Below are 21,624 nucleotides of genomic sequence, written 5' to 3' on the forward strand. Positions count from 1 at the left end.
TCTCTCTCTCTCTCTCTCTCTCTCTCCCCAGTCCCTTCCAGGTGCTTTGGATGATCTCTGTTGTCATGAGCTGATGCAGAGACCAATGAATGTTTGGGACATGGTTTTTGAGTGTGCACCCAGAAAAACTGATCCATATGGCATGTTTGTCTAGAGTAGAAGGTTGAGTGGGAGACCAAGTGGCAAAAGTAAGTTGGATTCAAGGGGAAATCTTTAATGTTTTGTCTTTGCATAAAACGGTTGCCTTATGAGCTAGACATATAAATCTATGTTTAGTCTGACAAAGAAATCTAAGTTCAGCATCTGACCGAAGCTTGTACAATCTAAGTCATCAAACAAATAATATTCAAGACAGAAGATAGACCTTGTTGACCAATTCTAAACTTCATCCATTCTGAGACATTACTAGGATTTCACAAGTTCAAATAATTCAATCTAGCTTGTTCAATATTCTCAACTTATCCACTGCATGCATCAAAAGAACAAGAATCATAGTATAATGCTAACTATGTCAGAGTCCTCGTTTGAATCAAGATAGATCTTGATGCAACAGAAGATTAAATGCATGTGACAAAAACACTTTCAGAGCTTTTTTGCTTCATGATGCAGAGATAATTCTCTGAGAAAGAATGTATGGTTTTCAGATGACTCATGTCATCTGACTCATTTCACCATACAAGTAAATGGACACAAATTACTAACTCAGTGCATCAATTTAAGAGATCAAGCAAAAGCAAAGTTAAGGAAAACAGGTATACTTCATCTCTTCTTTAAATTGGATGATGTCTTTACAGTAATCACATGATTTTAAAACAAAAAAAAAAGTAAAATGGTTTTCTGTCAAATTATATGATGCCTGGCAAATTTAAATTGATAGCCAGGAAAAGAATGAACATCAATGTGAAGGTATTATATAATGCAAAAAATGTCTTATGAAGAATCCCTGCAACAGGTGAGAACACAGTCCTCCAGAAAGTTGGCAAGCTGAGAACTGTAGAGACCTGGATGGCTTCTGAAATGATCAACATGAGGAGATGACAAGAAATCACATGCCCTGACCTCATGCCCGGCTCTCCGTTGTGCTTCTACAAAGGATTCCACCGATTTTGCAGGAATTACTCGGTCAGCAGAGCTATATATATACAATTGAGGACATTTGGGTTGCTCTGAAGTCAGTAAATCCAAGACATCAGACAATCTCCTGTAAGAATTGCCAAAAACATATTATTCGTCATTGGAATTCCACCGTCTTACAGTGAAAAAGATCGTAGCACACAGAACTAACAGCCAACCTTATCTAATGTCTCCACAACACTAACCCACCATTTATATGATTTATCTCTTGATGAGTAACTCTAAAACATTTAAGACAACTTGCTTTTTCATAAATAAATCCGGGACTTGCAAGATTAGTTTGTGTTTCGAAAAACTAGTCTACCTCATATTAGACTGGTTATATTGAGCACTTTGGAAAAAGACAGATAGCAATAGCTGACAATTGATTACGGATAGTAAACACTACCTGTTGATAGCAGGTAAGTTTAAGACCACCTCGAAGAACTTCTCCAGGACTACTAACAAAGCACTTTCTGCGACTGCAGGTTTAGGTCCCAAGCTTGAATCACCAGTATCCGTCATGCCCTTCCCTGAATCATTTGAGCCTACCATCCCCTTTGTTGCTACACTCTGCTTTTTCAAGAAAGCAGCAGAAAAACCTGAAGCCCAGACCTATACCAAGCAAAGATTGGAACTTTTATCGCACTGGATTTTGAGAATTAGGAACGGTATGAAAACTAAACCATGGTTAATTCTTCCAAAGGTGCAATATAATCACATTGCTTGTGCAGAAAATTGAGCTTATCAGAAGAACAAAAGAATACCACAACTATGAATAAAAAAGAAAGTATATTTATTATAATAATGTGAAATAGCAGACTCATGCACATCTTTTTTCTTCTTACCCTAGTTCTGTTTTTGGCTCAGAACACACATTTTATTTCTCTTAAACTTCCTCATTTTCCCTCTTCTCCTTTTCAAATAAATGTCGGTTTGTTACCAAAGCCAAGCTCAGATTTGATCATGTCAAAAGACTTGACGCAATGCTAGTAATACAGGATGAAGATCCTCAATGTGTAACTAAAGAAATGGTGATAGGAAAAGGAAGAAGATCAATAGAAGCATTATTTAGGTAATGATGGTATGTCACAACGACAAAAGAAAATTATCACACTGAATATAATTATACAAATGCACAAATTAGACTTGAAATGAACACCACTGACATAAAACTAACAAATCATCAAAGCAAAAGATAAACATTCAATGAAGTATAGAACAGAATTCCAGACCAAACAAATCCTTTACCTGAGGATCGGATGCAGCAACAGGAGCTGAATCCACGACACATCCCTTGATCTTTCCGATCACAGATGGATCCTGCTTCCTAAACTTCTCGAGTAATACTCCATAACTACAACAAATAACAATCAAATTTTAGCCACAAACTTCTCTTCAGAGGAAGAGGAAGAAAGCTACTGGGAGATGGACGACAGAGAGCGTACGTCAACCAGCCTGTGTTACTGAAAGTGTGGAAGACCAAGTTCTTCCCGTTCTCCTCCGAGACCCAATCCACAAGATGCTCTGCTAGCAACTGGACATCCTGCTCGACCTTCCCTCCGACCTTGTAGCTCATTACATCGGCCAAGGGAAATGTGAAGGTCACGACATGAAACCCCCTCGAGGTGTACCAATCAGCATACTTCTTCAGATGCCTCTGCTTCGCTCCGAGCCAGCCGAGCAAAATCACCACCGTCTGGGACTTTGCTCTCGAGCAGTGATCGGTCCCGGCAACCCCAGAAGCATTGGGGTCAGGCAGATGCCAGCGGTACATCACATCCGATGGCGAAGAAGCGATGGCCGGCGGGAATTCGTCTTTCTTTTTGGGGTTGGCCAGCTTGGCGTACTCATACGGGGAGAGGAGGACTGCAGGCGAAGCCATGGGGAAGGGGGGCGAGAGGAAGACGGAATCTGGGAGATGGGCGGAACGCTTTCTGTCGATGGGCAAGAATGGGAGGCTCGAGATGTCGGAAACGGACATCCGACGCGCTGCAGGCTCTGGCTCCGGCAACAAGACGTGCGTAGGTGCGGCGGCATCGGAGTCCGACCGATTGGGCTGGGAGGAGACGCGGTCCGGCAGTGCCGACGACACGGCGGCGACGGCGACGGCGGCTGCGGCGGAGAGAGGTCGATGCAGAATTCCGTAAAGAGAAGCCATTGGGGGCGAAATGGCTCAGCGTCTGTGCATGAAAAGTAATATAAAGGAAAACAATTCTTTGCAGGCTCGTCGAGGACGCAACCACCGACCTGCTCTGTGGGAAACAGGTCATCCACGCGTTAGAATCAAGCACGATGAACACGGATTGAGAAGGGAGTCAAAGTGGAGGATTCTTGGTCAAAGGCCTCACGAAGCCGAAATTAATTGACCAAGCACGTCGCTTTCTCGTTCCAATTAGATGGCACGAACTGCGACTTACCCGAGAGAACCGAGGGCTTCCGGGAAGAACAGAAGGGCCGGCTGTCGGAGGACGTCGACAGCCAAGCCCAGCCTCAGACCACCAACTCCAATTTCTTTCTCCTCCTCCTCTCGCTTCGATCTGCAAACCAAGAACTGTAAGAAAAATCGAAGCTTTCGAGATTTAATCGAACAACATCAACAAATCGGACCGAACATCGTGCACAAAGGATCTGAAATCTTTGAGAGATCCCTAATCGGATCAGTTGGTGCACGAAAACAAAGATGCAACCTTTGTGGCTCGATGGGAACGGAAGCTCCTCAAGAAGATCCAATGGAACAGGAAGGGACGAAGGGCGGCGGAAGGCGAAGGCGAAGGATAGCGTAGCGTCTCCGCGACCGTGGATTTATGATGGAAATCTTGTCGATCCGCTCCTCTCCTCTCCTCTTCTCCCCCTATCGAATCGCAACCATTGTCGCGTGTTTTCCCTTTTCTTTCTTTTTTTTTCTTTTCTATTTTCTAATTTTGGTTTTCTTCTCAGCCGATTCAAATATGCCTTCGAATATGCTTTTTTCTAAATTTATTTCCTCTTTTTTTAAATGCAAGTTTTATTGGGAAGTGAAGCCGTCGTCGGCAAAATTTTGACCCGCCAAAAGCCCTTCCCAGCGACCCGGAATCTACTCAGGATTCTCCTCGAATCCAGGATAAGCTCTCGTAGACGCCCGATCTTAATCGGACGGCTGTGATCAATGCAATTACAAATTACGAATCTGGCTTGGATTGAAACGTGCGAGGTGGATGGAGGGGGAGGCCGATGTCTGATGGTCGCGGCCGTCACGTGGAGAGGATAAGGATGAGAAGTACATAACAGAGTAAAGGGAGGGAGGTGAACCTACCGATTCATGTGAACCGAGTGAATATGGATGACTCAGCTTAGAAAACATCCCATTAGGATCATCAGAAAAATCTTTTATATTTTTTTAGCATTATAAAGAAGAAAGCGGCACATTAATTAATATATGAAATTATGAAATATTAAAATATTTATAATTTATTATTATTATTATTTAATAAAGAATAAGTGACTAAAGATAAAATATGAATCCAGAATCTTAAGATAAATTATCAGATTATAAGATAACCTTGATAATTTCTAGTTCAAACTCACAAGTTACAAAACCTTATGCCTAATAATATTATTAGGATAAAAATCTTGATTATACTATCATGGTATTAATCTAAAAAGAGAGACGAGGAAGGTTGAATAGTTGATATCATCATATTAAATGTGGCTTAGGGTCATGTTTTAACTGGCTTTTGCGCCCAAGCTTGTCAAACACTGTGCCTCTAATTAGAGAGAAATACTTAATTCTAATTTTATTGGATATCTCAACTGTCATTGCGCTTACCATAAGTTCGAATATGGTTTACATAAATTAAACTTCCTAATTGAAGTATTAATTATTGTTTCCTTCAAACTATGAAATCTTTTTTTAAATCAGATTATCCTTTAAGAAATAAAATAGAATTGGTACACTAGGTAATTTTTATTTTTTAGTATAAAAGATAAATAATATAGATGAGATTGATTCCAAAATCTTGAATATATGATCTAATATCATATTTTGATAATAAAATCAATTAATAAATTTATGATCTAATATTATTTTTGAGAAAAATGATGCAAGACTAACTTCGATCAAAAAAAGGCCAAACGATTGAAGCAAGAAGAATCAGACATTAGGCCAGAGTCAGAAATCAAGCATCGGGCTGGAGAATCGAACATTGCGCTAAGATCGAGTGTTGTAGGAGTCAACATACCGAAGGATCGAACAATATGCCAAAGGTTTAAACAATGCATCAAAAGTTCATCGAGAGTTCGAATGAACCAATGACACCCCGAACAACTTAAATTCTTGTCTTGTGATTGTTTAGGTCTTAATTATCCTAATTAAGTCTTAAATTGAGTTAGATTTGGGTCCCTACTAACTTAATTAGAGGCTCTTTGAGCCTAATCTATGGCTGAGTTGGGCTCATTGGGAGGCCCATTCAATGACCCAAGGTTATGTTAGGTGCTAGTCATAAGTGTCCTATAAGCCAAACACATAAATAATGACACATGTAACATGACACACAATCTTTTTGCTTATTATATTATTTAGAATTTTATCACTTTATATTACCTATTGCATGAATATATTGTGATGTTCATAAATTTGTGCAATGGGAATCGGATTGTGATGAGATTACGATAATTAGACCGATTCGTCTTTAAACACAAACTCTAAATAATCTCGATCATAGGTTACTCGAGAGGGATATCGAGATAACCGGACAAATTAGTATACTATATACTCGTCCATATGATGAGGTGACTGGTCTCATAGCTACTCATGTGAAAACACTAAGGATACAGTGTAGGTGCTCATTAGAGAATGAGTTCACTAATTGATCCGTTCACCAAATGCTGGATGGTTGATGATATTTTATTGTCAAATAGTGATTCCGTCATCCCAATAGTGTACATAATCCTTAGACTTGATATATCAAGGATGTCCTATATGAGTACTCCACTCTTTGATACTGGACTTATATGTTTGGAAGTTCCAGATCTAGCACAATTGGTGATCGGGAGTGGCAGCCAATCTTATGAGGGCTATTGAGTATCGATAGAGGATCATCTGTTCTCAGTATCATAAAAGGAATATCTCATATGTTCTTACTATTATGACTATTTCAACACTAAGAGGGGGGGGTGAATTAATATTTTTGTAAAACTTCGATAGTTTGAAAAACTTCATTCGATAAAAGCTCGTATCGGAAAGATATTTAATTAAAAGCATTTGTAAGTGTAGTGAGCAAATAAATCAGTTTGTAATCAGAATGAAGAGCATAAAGTAAATCCAAATCGAGTTTATAGTAGTTCGATCATCCCGACCTACATCCACTCTTAAGTCCTCTACTATCGAGGCCATCGGCATTCACTACCAATCTTCTTTTAGTGGACGAAGATCAACTATCCTCTTATAACTCTTTCTCCTTTTGATAGGCTCAAAAGAGAACCTTTACAACTCTTACCTCACTTATCCCTTACAAAGACATCTAATTCTAGGAAGAGACTCTAAACTTTAAAAGAGATTACAACAATTTTTCACTTAAGTATTCTTTTCCCTTTCTACTCAATTTCTTGCTATCTTAAGCAGGAAAGAGTGGGGTATTTATAGACCCCAAATGACTTTAAAAATAGAGTCAAAAAGCATCACATCCTCGGTTTCAAGGATATTGATTGTACTACTAGTACTAGACGATACTACTGCTTGCACCCCTAACAATTAGCGGTACTACTACTAGTCTAAGCGGTATAACCGTGTGACAGCCTCGGAGATTAGGCTATGACGGTACCACTACTTGTCAAGGTAGTACCACCACCTAACACTAGGCAGTATCACTGCCCAAACACTACCTAGGAGGTCGATCCTCAAGCGTTTTCACTGCCAGCCCTAGTAGTGCCACCACTTGACCTAGCTCTAGGTCACTGAATGGGTCACCCAATGAGCCCCTAACTGAGTTAGCTTAGTTACATCCGAAACTAACTCAATTAAACCTAGACTACTTCGATCTAGACATATATAATTATAAGCGTAAATCCTATATTGTCCAGCATATCATTGGTTCATCTGACGCTTCATCCAATCCTTTGATGCTTCATCCTCTCCTTCAACGTATTGCTCAACTGACATATTAACCTTCCATAATATCCAATCTCCTTTGGCGTAATGTTTGATCCTTCGGTCCGATGCTCGAACTCATGGCATGAAGTCCTTCTGACAAGTTGACTAGTCCTCTGACCCGACGTCCAATCTTTTGACATGTTCCACTCCGGCCCAACATTTGATTCTTCCTGCTTTAATGATTTGTATTTCTATGATCGAAGTTAGTTTTGCGTCACTCAAACACACATTAGATCATAACTTCATCAATTGATTTCATCATCAAAATCCGAGATTCAATAATCTTTTCCTTTTTTATGATGACAACTAATTGCTGACAGAGTTTAAACTAAACTCCCCCTATTAATATGTCATATTGAATTAAAACAAACCTTCATTTATAAAGAATGACAACCTTTGAAACCATGACTTTCACATCATTGCATACATGAGTATTGCGTGTATAATTTTAACTCATTATAATTTCAAAACATCAAAGTATATCATGCATGATCATCATCATAACTTCTCCCCCCTTTGTTATCAACAAAAAGGATAAAAGTGCAACTAGTAAAATTTTGAAACATGCAAGCTAGTAAGTTAGCAAGTTTTACTTCACTTTTGAACATGTAAGCTAGCAAGTTTTTGAGATATGAAAGTTAGCAATTTTGCTTTTCTTAAGATATGGAAGCTAGTACTTTTACTTCTTTTTGAAATATGTAAGCTAACAAACTTTGCTTCTCTTTTGAGATGTGCAAGCTAGCAAGTTTTTCTTCTCTTTGAAATGTGCAAGCTAGCAATCTTTGTTTCTCTTTTGAAATATGCAAGCTAGTAATCTTTCTTTGAAATATGCAAGCTAGCAGTTATGTCTCCCCCTTTATCATTGTCAAAAAGAAGAGAAAAATACAATGATGTAATTTTTTTTCCTTTACATCATTTTTAAATTATGACAAAATAAAAGATATCAATTTGGTGATGAGGTATATAATTCATGAATATAAGGGAGTCATTTATGATAAATAAATTATGACATGAAAGATTAATATTAAATTATGAGTACCAAAAGCCATGATTTATTTTGACAAATTTTCTCTTAAATAACAAAAAGAAATATTAGAGGATCAAATAGTAAAAGATCTTTAAAAGAAATTTTAAGTCATCAATCAAGAGAAAAATCATAATTCATTTGAATAATTCTCTTTAGTAAAACGAGAGAATCATAGTGAATGATCTTAATTTATAAAAAATCTCAAGTTATAATTATCAAGATCATGGTTATTTATATAATTCTCCTCTTTGGTAAATGGTAAAAAGAAGATATCATAGAAAATAAAAATGATTTTGATTCCCATAAAAGATACCTCAAGTCAAGAATTTAAGAGAAAGTTCATGATTCGGTTGGAAAAATCTCATTCAAAAATATCATAAATGAATTTATCAATCTGTTATTGAAAAATTCTTAAAGGATAGAGAAATTTTCAAGAAAAATATATTCTTCTTTTTTAGTTATTTCAATTCATGCGATTGATTTCATATAAGCATGCTCTTGTCTTTTATACTAAATCCATGTATCATCGATTAAAACTAGAAAATAAGTTTCGTCATGATAAAGATCAATAGTATAACATAAAAACAAATATCTTCAATCAAATAATTCCAATGTCAATGTTATCATTATTTTGACTAGTGAGCTTTATGAAGTATGTTGGATCTCCAATCATATGCTTGAGCATCCATTATCAAGATATCATTTTGCTCCTAGCTTTCGATTGTAGTCATTTCTACTAGAAATATGGGTTTGCTTTAGATATCCATTTGACTTTGGATCCCTCAAGATTAGATCTACCTATATTGTCTATTGGCATAAAATTATTTATGGTTCTTTTAGGAACCCAAATTAATTTATGTGAGTCATACTTATATATATATATATATATATATATATATATATATATATATATATATATATATATATATATATATATATATATATATATATAAGCAAAATAATTATGTCTACCACAAAAATTACACGTAACCTTAGGGAAAACAAGTACACAAATGTGGTTGGCTTTTGTCGAGTATTACTCACAAAGTCGATTCCTTCCTTTTTATGAACATGATCCTTTTCGGCAAGAATCATATTTAATTATTTGCTACTAATTTTAAATTTTTTAAATATTTATTCTAATAATAAAAAAAAAATTTATATGAATCTGACTCTTCACATTTAGTGCAAGAAGTTAATAAGCATTTATCATACTCATTTTTAAAAAAATTAAATTCATTAGAAAGAGAAGTATGATTTTTTTTAATAATTTATATTTTTTACCAATTAATTAAATTTATCAAACAAATCATGAAAAGCATCAAGTAATTCGTTGTAAAATAAAGAAGTTTCAATTGAGTTGCATTCCTTGTGATTGAAAGTCATCAAAGTGTAGTTCATCATAACGTCTTTGTTGGTTTGCTCCTCGTCTTCAGATGTACTCAATTTGTCCTATGTCACTTTGAATGCTTTCTTCTTCTTTAGTAGCTATTTCTTTAGTTTTGGATATTTGCTTTTAAAGTGCCCTAGCTTTTGCATTCATAGCAAATGATTATATCCTTTTTAATTCATTTTTATTTTCTTATTTTATGAACTTTTTAAATTTTTTTGTAAGGAGTTGTATATTATATTCACTTGCTTTCACTCAGAGTGTCTTCTTTGATTCTAAGTGTAATAACCTTTCTATTCTTTGGAAGTCTGTCCTCATATTCGTCATGTGTCAAATAAATCATTTTATATGTCATTAATGAATCAATAAGTTCTTCTAGTGAAAAATTATTTAAGTCCTTTGCCTTTTGTATTATAGTTACTTTCGGATCCCAATTCTTTAGAAGAGATTTTAGAATCTTGTTTATAAGTTTAAGATTAGAAAAACATTTGTCAAGAGCTTTCAAACCATTAATGACATCCGTAAAACTGATATACATATCTCCAATGGTTTCGCTTAGTTTCATTTGAAACAATTCAAAACCATACATCAAAAGATTAATCTTAGACTCTTTAACTCTACATGTGCCTTCATGTGTGACTTTCAATATGTGCCAAATATCATGTATAGTTTTACATATAGAAACATGATTAAACTTATTTTTGTCTAAAGCGTAAAATAAAACATTCATAGCTTAGCGTTTAAGGAAAATGATTTTTTCTCTAAATCATTCCATTTATTCATTGATTTAGATATTCCATAAATCAAAGTTCATAGAAAGTAAAAAAATCATCATACGAGTTCCAATACGTGTAGTCCGTCCTATTGAATATAGGAGGATGAGTGATTGAGTGACCCTCTAGATTACCGGTAAAAGCCATTTTCTTGAATGTTAAACCAATCAAGAAAAACTTGGCTCTGATATCAATTATTATGACTGTTTCAGCACTAAGAGGGGGGAGGGGGGGATGAATTAGTGCTTTCATATAACTTCGATGGTTTAGAAAATTTTATTTGATAAAAGCTTGTATCGAAAAGATGTTTAACTTAAAAACATTTATAAGTATAGTAAGCAAGTAAATCAATTTATAATAAGAATGAAAAGCATAAAGTAAATGCAAACTGAGTTTATAGTGGTTCCATCGTCCCGATCTACATTCACTCCCGATTCCTCTTTCATCGAGGCCACCAACATTCACTACTAATCTTCTTTCAATGGGTGAAGATTAACTACCCTCTTACAACTCTTTCTCCTTTTGATAGGCTTAGGAGAGAACCTTTACAACTTCTCTTTTACACTAGATCTCATTCCTCCCTTAGAAAGACCTCTAACTCTAGGAAGAAGAGACTTTAAATTTTGAAAGAGATTATAATACTTTTTCACTTAAGTATTCTTTTTCCTTTCTACTCAATTTATTGTCTCCTCAAGTAGGAAAGAGTGGGGTATTTATAAATCCCAAATGTCTTCAAAATGGAGCCAAATGTATCACATCCTCGGTTTTCATGGTACTAGCGGTAGTACCGCCAGTATTAGGCGGTACTACTGCTAATATTGGGCGATGCTACAACTTGCACCGCTGACAACTAGCGGTACTACCACCAATCTGAGTGGTATGACCGCTTGACAGCCTCAGAGATTGGCTCTAGCGATACCATCGCCTATCAAGGCGATACCACCGCTCAGACACCACCTAGGAGGTTGAGCCTTAAGCGGTTCCACCGCCAGCCCTAGCTGTGCCATCACCTGACTTGGTTCTAGGTCACTGAATGAGCTATCCAATGGGCCCCTAATTGGGTTAGTCTAATTACACCCAATTCTAACTCAATTAGACCTAGACTACTTCGATCTAGACACACATGATTACAAGCGTGAATCCTATGTTGTATGACATGTCATTGGTTCATCCAACATTTGATTCTTCCTACTTCACTCAAACGTATATTAGATCATAACTTTATAAATTGATTTCATCATCAAAATCAAAGATTCAACACTTGCTTAGTCAAATCCCTTATTAGGGTTATTCAGATTGAGAGAGAAAGAGTTCTCCGAGAGAATCCGATTAGAGCGAGACTCAACTAGAAACCATATAGGTCTGATAGCACCATACCCAATATACAATCTATAGGATATTAAATGGATAAGGGACTATAGGTACACAATAACTAAGGATAGACAAGTTTAATGGATTGGATTCTCTTGTATTGTTTAGAGACTACAACGTAGTCGATAAGTCGAGTAAATTATTATGGAGATAATAATTCACTAAGCTAGAAGGAGTTCTGATAGGTATAACTCATGGCTAGCTCAATATTGGACCTAGAGGGTCACACACATATAGTTGATATTACAATGAGTAGATGTTCAAATATGAGATATCCGCTAGAGCCCCTATCTTATTGGATATCCAATAACTCTTGAATTATTAGATCTTATGGATGAGATCCAATAAGAGTCAATAAGAGATTATTGGGTAGAGACCCACTAATCTTAGAGGCTTGGTACTTGGATGGAGATTTAGTATCCAATATGGTAGGATCCATTAGTATTAAGTTGATAGGGGGCCTCTATAAATAGGAGGAAACCAAAGGGCCATAGGCTAACCCTTTTTGGCTGCCACCTCCTATTCTCCTCTCCTTGTGTCCTACTTAACATGTAGCCCCTATTTGGGGCATGTAGATAGTAAGAAGGGGTGGCCCCATTTTTATTGCGTGGTGCGCATAGTGAGGAGGATTATGCAGCAATTTGAGGAGCATCTTCGAAGCCCCTGCCATGTGGATCACCACTAGAGAGGAGGACAGTTGACCTCCTTCATCCTCTCCCATAGATCTATAGGTTTTCAAGAATATACGATCTCCCTAGGTAACACATCTTTCATATACGCGTAATTTTGGGTTTCGTAGGTTTTTACGCACAAACTTTTGCATGACGATGAAACCTTCTTTTCTATAGGAAATGTTAGGAAATTTATTTTCTATTCTTCCACTATGCATATAATGTTACCCCAGATTTTCCAACAGTACTATCAGAGCCAGATTACTCATACAAAAGATTAGATTTTAAACTATATGTGTTGTAGTCAATCGTGTATAAATTATTTTACGTGATTGCTACGATTTTTGTCGTAGTTTTTGAGATATAAACTACACATCTTCTCCTTGTTAAAAGGTGTTTTAATTCATGTTTTGTCACCAAATATATTGTCGCAGAATAGAGGGAAAAGGGTAGCAACTGTTGTTGCCCTATGGTTTGGCTGAAGGTTGCTTGCAGCCTCAGCCTAAAGAACACCATGCAAAGGGGCTCTTGACCTGGGAGTTGGTAGCCCCTGGTGGCCAGGACTCCTGGCCGCATGGGGGCAAACAAGTGGTCAATTTTTCTAGCTGCCCAAGGCTACTCTACAACTAAGGTTTCCTAACTACAAGAGATTCTTTGGTGGCTAGGGTTTCCTAGCCATACAGGTAGCCCTATAGCCAAGGATTTCTTAGCCATATGGGAGTCCTAAGTGGCCAAGATTTTCTAGCCACTTAAGGAACTACTTGCCATATGAGAGCACCCAATGGTAAGGTTCCCAAAATACTATAGAATAATTAATTAAATAGTTATTATTATTATTGTTGTTGTTGTTGTTGTTGTTGTTGTTGTTGTTATCTAGTAGTCATACATGATGATGTATAGATGTGATATGTGATGTGGACGAATGATCATAGATTATGCGATATGTATGTACATGTGATATTATTATTATTGGGTCATGCAAGCCTTCAATTTCTTTCTCGTTTATTGTTGGGCCTGTGATTAAATTGTAATTACGTGAGGAGATATAATAGGAGCATGAAAGTGATAGTGAGATCTATGAGGTAGAGACGAATGATCGCGACGTATGGAGATGCGCCGAGATGCCGACGAAATCAACGAGGACGAGATGGATGATCACAGGGCATGATGATACGCCGATGCACACATAGATTATGATATAAATGATTGGGCCCACTAGCTCGGGCCTGATCATATTAGGCTGTGGTCCATAATCATTTGGTGTGATTGCTCATGTGATGTATGATTACTTATACACCTACTAAATATGTATATATATATTTGCATGTGATGTAGATATATATTAAATATGTATGTATGTCACATCATAATATGAGACTGAATAAAAAATCTATCTCGATAATATTAAGTCGATAAATGTGAGGTAATTAGATTGACCTACATGACTTTCTATCGTTATAGGAAGAAATCGATTCCCGATGTAGGTTGAGTTGGTTGAGTCGGTTGAGTCTCTCGAGGGCATATCATCGAATCAGACTCATCTTATAATGATGGTGATGATTTAACTGAACATCATAGTTAGTTGAGTCCCTCGAGAATATGATGGTTCGGAGGCCAAACAGGACGAGAATCACAAGGAGTTGTGATCGATAAGAGTTGCCTATCTTTTGAGCTTAGCGTGATTGGTCGAGTCCCTCGAGGTTATGTTGAGACGCCGATTGGATCATAATCCCCACTAGAGATCCGTCGAAGATCTTTGATTCACAAACCAGAGGGAATTGTGTGTTTCGCGAGAAAATAGTGAGAGTACATTAAGATAGAAGACCATATCTTAGTTGTTTACTTTTTTCAAAGTCTGCATATTATTTATTTCTACTACATGTTTATTTTCAAAAAATATCACTTTCAAATCCTTTATATTGCATACTTGATGTCAACTACCCCACTAGTCCAAATTACATGGATTGGCTATGCAACTTGAGAATCGTTCTCACAGCAGAGAAAATTATATACATCCTTGATACAGTGATTTATATGCCCAAGGAAGGGGCAAGCGAGGTTATCGCTCACTACATAAAGTACATCGATGACTCCACTTTTGCCCAGTATTCAATATTGGGCTCTATGACTCCCGAGTTACAAAGACAACATGAAAAGATGGATGTCAAATCCATTCTCCTACATCTTTATAAATTATTTGAGGAACAGAGAAGGATTCAGCTCTAGGGGAATCTTGGGGCAACATCACATGTGCAATGGAAGAATAGAAAATAAAATCCTCAATTTCCCAAAGATGTGTTCGTTATTATGCGAAGATTGATACACAAAAAGGGAAAAATTGAAAACTACGTATATGAAGATTGTGTTACTTAGGGAGATCGTATATCCCTCAATCCTTGTAGATCTGTAGGAGAGGGTGAACGAGGTCAAGCGCCCTCCTCTCTAGTGGTGATCTACATAGTAAGGCTGCGATGATTCTCCTCAAATCTCCAGGCCTGCTATTTGAGGAGGAGAAGGGGAGAGGAGAATAGGAGGTGGCAACCAAGAGAGGCTCTAGCCTATAAACCTTTGATTCCCTCCTATTTATAGAGGTCCCCTATCAACTTAACCATAATGGATCTTACTCTATTGGGTATTGGATCTCCATCCAACTACCCAACCCTCTTAGATTAGTGGATCTTTATCCAATAATCTCTCATTGGATCTTATTGGATCTCATCCATAGGATCCAATAATTCAGGGGCTTATTGGATATTCAATAAGATAGGGGCTCCGACGGATATCTCATATCTGAACTTCTACTCATCGTAATGCCTATCATATGTGTATGACCCTCTAGGCCTAATATCGAGTTGGCCATGAGTCATACCTCTACTCCTTCTGGCTCAGTGAATTATTATCTCTATAATAATTCACTCGACTCATCGATTACGGACATACTAGGCCACTATACCGTAGTCCCCAAATGATACAAGGGGAATCCAATCCATTGAACTTGTCTGTCTTCAATTACCATGTATCTATAATCCATCATTCATCTAATATCTCAGAGACCATATACCGGGCATGGTGCTGTCAGACCCATACGGTTTATACTCGAGTCTCACTCTAATCAGATTCTCCCGAAGAACTCTTTCTCTCTCAATCTGAATAGCCTTGGCCAATGATTTATCTGAGCAAGAATATATGAGATGTTTCTCTCATGATACTAAGAGCGGATGATCCTCTATCGACATTCAATAGCCCTCGTAAGGTTGACTACTACTCTCGATGACCGGTTGTGCTTGATTTGGGACATCCAAACCTATAAGTTTGGTATTAAAGAGTGAAGTACTCATATAGGACATCCTTGGTATCTCAAGTCTAAGGATCAGATATACCATTGGAACTATAGAATTGTTGTTTGACAATAAGGCATCATCAACCATTCAACATTCCGTAAACGAATCAATCAGTGAACTCATTCCCCAATGAGCACCTGTATTGTATCCCTAGTGTCCTCACATGAGCAGCTATGAGATCAGTTACATCCATCATATGGACGGGTATACAACACACCAGTTTTTTCGGTTATCTCGATGTCCCTCTCGAGTAACCTATAATCGGGATTATTTAGGATTTGTGTTTAAAGGTGAATCGGTCTCATTATCGTGATCTCATCAAGATATTGTATCCCTCGTGTATCCCTAGTGTCTCCACACGAGCAGCTATGAAACTAGTTGCATCCATTATATGGACGGGTATACAACACACCAGTTTGTTCGATTATCTCGATGTCCCTCTCAAGTAACCTATGATAGGGATTATTTAGTATCTGTGTTTAAAGGTGAATCGGTCTCATTATCGTGATCTCATCATGATTCGATTCCCATTGTATAGAACCAAGGACATCACAATATATACATGCATATATGCAATAATCAATATAAAGTAATAAAATATCAAAATATAATAAGCAAAAAGACTACGTATCAAGTCACATGTGCCATCACTCATGTGATTGGCTTGCAGGGCACATATGACTAGCAGTCCCTGCCATATGAATTACCGCTAGAGAGAAGGACAGTTAACCCCCTTCATCCTCTCTCATAGATTTGCAGGTTATTAGGGATATACGATTTCCCTAGGTAACACATTTTTCTTATATGCGTAGTTTTCGGTTTCGCGGGATTTTGTGCACTAGCTTTTGCATGATGATGAAACATTCTTTTCTACAAGAAATTCTAGGAAATTTATTTTTTTGTTCTTCCGCTGTGCATATGATGTCACCTCAGATTTCCAAACATCAGGTGGTGGCACTACCAGACCAAGCGGTAGAACCACCTATGAGTTGGAACGTATGAAGTGTATGTTTTCCGGAAGACCCGACGATAGGACCATCAGTGTCAGATGGTGGAACTACCAATACACGGTCTCCTATATGTCAAGCGATAGTACCACCCAAACTGGGCGATAGTACCACTGGTTATCAATCTAGCAGGCGATAGTACCGTCCAATACTAGCGGTAGTACTGCTAGTACCTTAGAAACCCGAGATGAGACCTTTTTTTGCTTCATTTTTAAGTCATTTGGGGCCTATAAATACCCCACTCTTTCCTGCTTTGCTTCAGGAAGCACGAAAAGATAACAAAAAGCCTAGTGATTCTATATTGTAAAGTATTGAAAAGATTGTTTCCTATAAATATCCCTCTTCTCCTATTTAAGTTTTAGGCTTATTCTAAGAGAAGTGTGAGACTTGTAAAGATTGTTTCCTAAACCTGTGAAAAGGAAAAAGAGTTGTAAGATGATAGTTAGTCTTCGCCCATTGAAAGAAGATCGTTAGTGAACGTCAATAGCCTCGACGAAAAAAGAATCGAGAGTGGACGTAGATCATGATAATCGAACCACTATAAACTCGATTTATAATTTCTATTCTATATTTTATTATCATTACTTGTTGATTTAATTATCTACTACTCTTACTTGCTCACTATGATTACGAATGTTTTTAAGTTAAACATATTTTCGATATAGTTTAACAAAAATATGAATTTGTTGAATGTTGATTTAATTTTCTAAATCGTTAAAGTTTTATGAAAACACGAATTTGTTTTCCCTATTAGTTTTCCCTATTAGTGCCGAAACGGAACTTTAGGACCTGTCTAATATAGAGAGATTAAAAGTACACAAATTAATCGCATCTGATATGAAGAGATTACAAAAGCCCTATTATAAAGAGATTAAAAGGGTAAAAGGTGTTCACGTTAAAAGAGGACTAAGAAATGCTTGTGATCACTGTACTGTGTTGTTTGACAGTTCATGACAGTGATCACAAGCATCAACACAAATCAAAAGCCAAGACTCATGACAAGTTGTTGATTAGATCAACTTCAACTGAAGCTACACAATTGAGCCTACAGCCACAATCACAAAAAGGTAAGGCATCATCATCACCTTTTCTTTAAACTCATCCACAGCTATCAATCCTTTTCATTAGGCCTGTCACTCCCTTTCTCCTCGTATATATATATATGGTTGGAGTAGGTAACCACTGTGTCTTTCTATCTAATTTTTTTCTCATCAATACATGTCTAATATGCCATGAATTCTAATCTCTTTCATGCTCACTGATCATTAAGTAAGAAGATAAAAACTGTAGACTTTAATGCCTCAAAACCCTGCAATTAGCTATAAATCTTAAATGACATTTTTCATGCAATCTTCAAAGGATCATCACAACTTTCTCTTAAGAAAAAAGAGGTCTGCAAAAGCCCACTAATTTGCAAATCAAAGGACAATGGCAACATACATTGTCACTGTTAAGTTGAATCAAGATTCGGGACTTCAACAGGCACAAAGTCACCAGATGATACATGAAATATATCAACTCACTAGGAAACTGAAGTATAAAGTTCTACTATGAACCATCTTCCACAATAAACATACTATGTTGCCAAAGTCACACAAAAATCTTCTCAAGAATAGGCTGAAAGTAATAAATTTGAGCTGGTTTTCTAATTAAAAAGAACTGTAGAACTATAGTTATTAGGGTTTGTCCAGCTGCTGAAAACCAGTTTTATGTTGAGGAAAATAGGCCTTGAAAAAAGTAAGAATTGTCTTCTTCTAAGAGAATGTTAAAATATGAAACATATCAATCATCTAATCCAATAAATTATGAGACTGCTATCTTGCCTTTAGAAAGAAATATTCACTTTACCTGCTGAAATAGTCAATGGCCACAGTCGGTCCTTCAAATATATTGATCACAACAGGACTATGGCCATCCTGGAAGATATTTCACAGACAAAGAGGACTGCAAATATCGGCATGTAATTGTTCTTGAAATTGATTGTAAGTTTCTTGACACATACTTGATGTGGACCTTTAACATATCCATATAAACTGAGAACCTCTGATCTGACCTATGGCCCTCTGATGTTGAATGAAGATGAAAAAAGGTAACCAGAAGAACAAATTTGAAGAATTAGTATCACAAAAACAGAGTACATGATTCAGAAAGTTTAACCTAACATCGGTGGACCAAGAAACTCATTAGCAAGAAATGCTGGGGATAACATTATTGTAAAAACATAGAGAAACAATGATCCTCTGAGTAGGCTACTAAGTTTAATGAAAGTATCCTTTTACATATCATGCACAGGAGTCAATTAGCAGATCATACCAAAGGAAGAAGCATGTGTGCAACTGTAAACAGATATAGACTCTAAAGAGGATACGTTCCTTCTTAGGGGCAAGTCATTATTGAGATTAGATATAATATTTTCATAACTTCTGCTTAAACAAAGACCATATTCATTCCAATACATTTTTCCTAACATCAAGTACAAATATACTAGTTTACGGAGACTTTCTAGTTCCTACTTTTGCCTACCTGCATAAAAAATACCATGTCAAGCTTCAACAATCAGATATTGCCAGTTAATATCTATTAATTATTTTTCATCTTACATAATCACAATTGGTTTCCCGATGTATTATCAGTGAATATTGTTCAGCAAAACTTAATTGTAAGGACAGTAGGTTCTGAATATGTTGTCTCAAATAAGCATTTGCATAAAAAAAGCAAATAGTTTGGGCTTCCATCAGCAACCTATACTTATTTTTCCCCATTCATTTTTAAGCAAGTACTCAAGTTCTTAAAAAATATTAAACAAATTTATCTATTAATTAATGCCTAGTGACTCTTTCAATACAGTGAAAATATCTCTATAACTTAAGAAGTTAGATAGTATTATTACATGATATCATGCAGAAACTCCCCAATGATTCAGTCTCTAACTTTTTCTGAACGATCCAAAAAACAGCAAACGCTTGACTTTAATAAGTAAACATAAATATAATTCTTATATCTAGCAAACAGCAACTTCTTGTACCGAAAAGTATATCACAGGGTGCAATAAGCCTGAAAAGCATGTATCATCATCATATGTTTTGGTATCATTCTCTTCAATTTTACAAGTAGAGATTTCTCAAAAATGTGGCTTATGTAGGAGAAGATTTATGCCCACAGGCATTTTACTGGTAACTATGATGGAAAAGGAAAACGTAGGAAAAGTTGAATAGAAGAGCTGATATGAATTCGTTAATAAACATTGAGCCAATCAACACAGTTAAGTATAAAAAAGGACTATCTACAAACACAGTTTTCCACTTGCACTGTAAACCATTATCAGGACAATCCTGTATCAAACAGTAAGCTAATGGTATTACCACCAAGAGATGAGATTGAATCATACCAAAGGCTCCATCTTTCAGACTCACTCACTTCTCAGTCCGACCAGCAACACCAGAACAAAGAACAAGTGCAGCATCTCAAAAGGAACCTGCATTCCCAGAAGGATCAAAGAAACACAAACCAATCATCTGTCAGAATAGCACAGAATGACAGGCATGGATGAGGCAATTGATTCAAAATTTGAATAGTTGAAGATTATAAAGAAAGAGAACAGACAAAAGACAAAGAGGATTTAGAGGCATCAGCAAAGGTGAAGTAGCAGTCAGAAGAGGACAACGTTGTAATTACCTTAAGGATTCGTTGTCTTGCAGCAAAGCAGTAAAGCAGTCCCCCTCCACAGAAGCTTTCGTTCAACGAGCTTGCAAGAAGATGAAAGGAGATGGAGATTAGTGTCAGGCGTGACTTGCGCATCTCCTACGGATGCCGCCGGCTACTGAGAAGCCGAATTTGCTCGTGGTTCTTCTTGATGAAATCGTCGAACCGCCGGTTCATGTCCTCGTGACTCGCGGAAGAGGGAGCCGCCACGGGTGGCGGCGTCAGCTCCGGCCGAGACGACTTCTCCATAATCGCCATCCACGTGGCCTCCATCGAGTCGTTCTCTAACTCCGCCGAGGCCGCCGCCTCGTCCTCCTCTTCCGCCATCGCAATGCTGGTCTCGGTCTCTGGTTGGACGCTCTTTTGGCTCGCAAACGCCGACGAAGGCGTGGACCTCTCGCAGGAATCCGTCGTGAGGGACGACGCGTCGGACGGCGAGTGCTCAACGGGATCCACCGCTAGAACCTCTCCGGTCGTCGGAGACGGCGAGATCTCGTCGCGCCAGATCTCTGGCGACGGTTTCCGGGGAAGGCCAGCCGCAGGCGGAGGCTCGAAAGATTCTATCTTTGTAGGATTCTCAGACTCCGCGGTCCCCGCCTCCGCGGCCCAGTGTTCGAAGTGGTGCCGGTGCTGCTGCTGCTGATCGGAGAGCTTCCAGATAACGAGGATAATGAAATGGACAGCGACGAAGAGGTACTGCGGCGCGAGCCAGGAGCGGAGGGAGGCCCAGAAGCCGGGGAGGGCAGAGGCCAGGGCTCCCATGGCCGCCCTGACGGCGGCGCCACAGGAGACGACGCCGAGGAAGCAAAAAACAATTTTGGCGGCCCAGATCGCCGTCTCATAACCGCTGTTCTGCGAACTCCATTTCGGATTCGCCATCTCCACAAACAATCTCGCGAAGCAGAACGAAAGCCTCGAACCGAAGAAAGGCCCCAAAAGCGAGAACAATACGTCAAATCTAAGAGCAGGAGGGCGCCATCGGCATACGAGTTTCGAAGGGAGACGCCATCATTGGCAATTCTCAAGCTGTCTGCAGTGTTTGAGAGAGAAAAGGTGGTTCGAATTTGACGTCGGAAGTGAAGTGTTGCCTATTTATTAC

General features: G+C 37.8%; 2 protein-coding genes across 4 annotated transcripts; both read right to left on the reverse strand.

Moving 5' to 3' along the window:
• Positions 1-739: 739 nt before the first annotated feature.
• Positions 740-4,003, reverse strand: LOC103973211 (uncharacterized). 2 transcript variants are annotated; one of them, XM_018821338.2, is made up of 6 exons: positions 3,804-4,003; positions 3,534-3,653; positions 2,562-3,363; positions 2,365-2,470; positions 1,523-1,728; positions 740-1,201 (listed from the first exon to the last, which is right to left on the reverse strand). In XM_018821338.2, exons 3-6 carry the CDS (start codon positions 3,272-3,274, stop codon positions 931-933), a joined length of 1,296 nt encoding a protein of 431 aa, XP_018676883.2. In that variant the 5' UTR covers positions 3,275-3,363; positions 3,534-3,653; positions 3,804-4,003; the 3' UTR covers positions 740-930. The 2 variants fall into 2 exon arrangements, with proteins under 2 accessions (XP_018676883.2, XP_009385988.2); XM_009387713.3 differs by having other exon boundaries at positions 2,562-3,368.
• A 13,907-nt stretch (positions 4,004-17,910) lies between these two features.
• On the reverse strand, positions 17,911-21,624 carry LOC103973212 (uncharacterized). 2 transcript variants are annotated; one of them, XM_018821341.2, is made up of 3 exons: positions 20,499-21,624; positions 20,212-20,298; positions 17,911-18,886 (listed from the first exon to the last, which is right to left on the reverse strand). In XM_018821341.2, exon 1 carries the CDS (start codon positions 21,402-21,404, stop codon positions 20,625-20,627), a length of 780 nt encoding a protein of 259 aa, XP_018676886.2. In that variant the 5' UTR covers positions 21,405-21,624; the 3' UTR covers positions 17,911-18,886; positions 20,212-20,298; positions 20,499-20,624. The 2 variants fall into 2 exon arrangements, with proteins under 2 accessions (XP_018676886.2, XP_018676884.2); XM_018821339.2 differs by lacking the exon at positions 17,911-18,886 and having other exon boundaries at positions 18,893-20,298.

Source organism: Musa acuminata, chromosome BXJ3-7 (assembly GCF_036884655.1).
Source record: "Musa acuminata AAA Group cultivar baxijiao chromosome BXJ3-7, Cavendish_Baxijiao_AAA, whole genome shotgun sequence".
In the NCBI taxonomy this organism is placed as follows: domain Eukaryota; kingdom Viridiplantae; phylum Streptophyta; class Magnoliopsida; order Zingiberales; family Musaceae; genus Musa; species Musa acuminata.

Bases quoted from the DNA above. Each gene is read 5' to 3' on its own strand.
- LOC103973212 (XM_018821341.2), bottom strand. From the start codon at position 21,404: ATGGCGAATCCGAAATGGAGTTCGCAGAACAGCGGTTATGAGACGGCG.
- LOC103973211 (XM_018821338.2), bottom strand. From the start codon at position 3,274: ATGGCTTCTCTTTACGGAATTCTGCATCGACCTCTCTCCGCCGCAGCC. The intron at 2,471-2,561 runs GTACGCTCTCTG...TATTTGTTGTAG, and splicing joins AGTAACACAGGCTGGTTGAC to TTATGGAGTATTACTCGAGA. The intron at 1,729-2,364 runs GTAAAGGATTTG...TGCTTGGTATAG, and splicing joins TTGCTGCATCCGATCCTCAG to GTCTGGGCTTCAGGTTTTTC.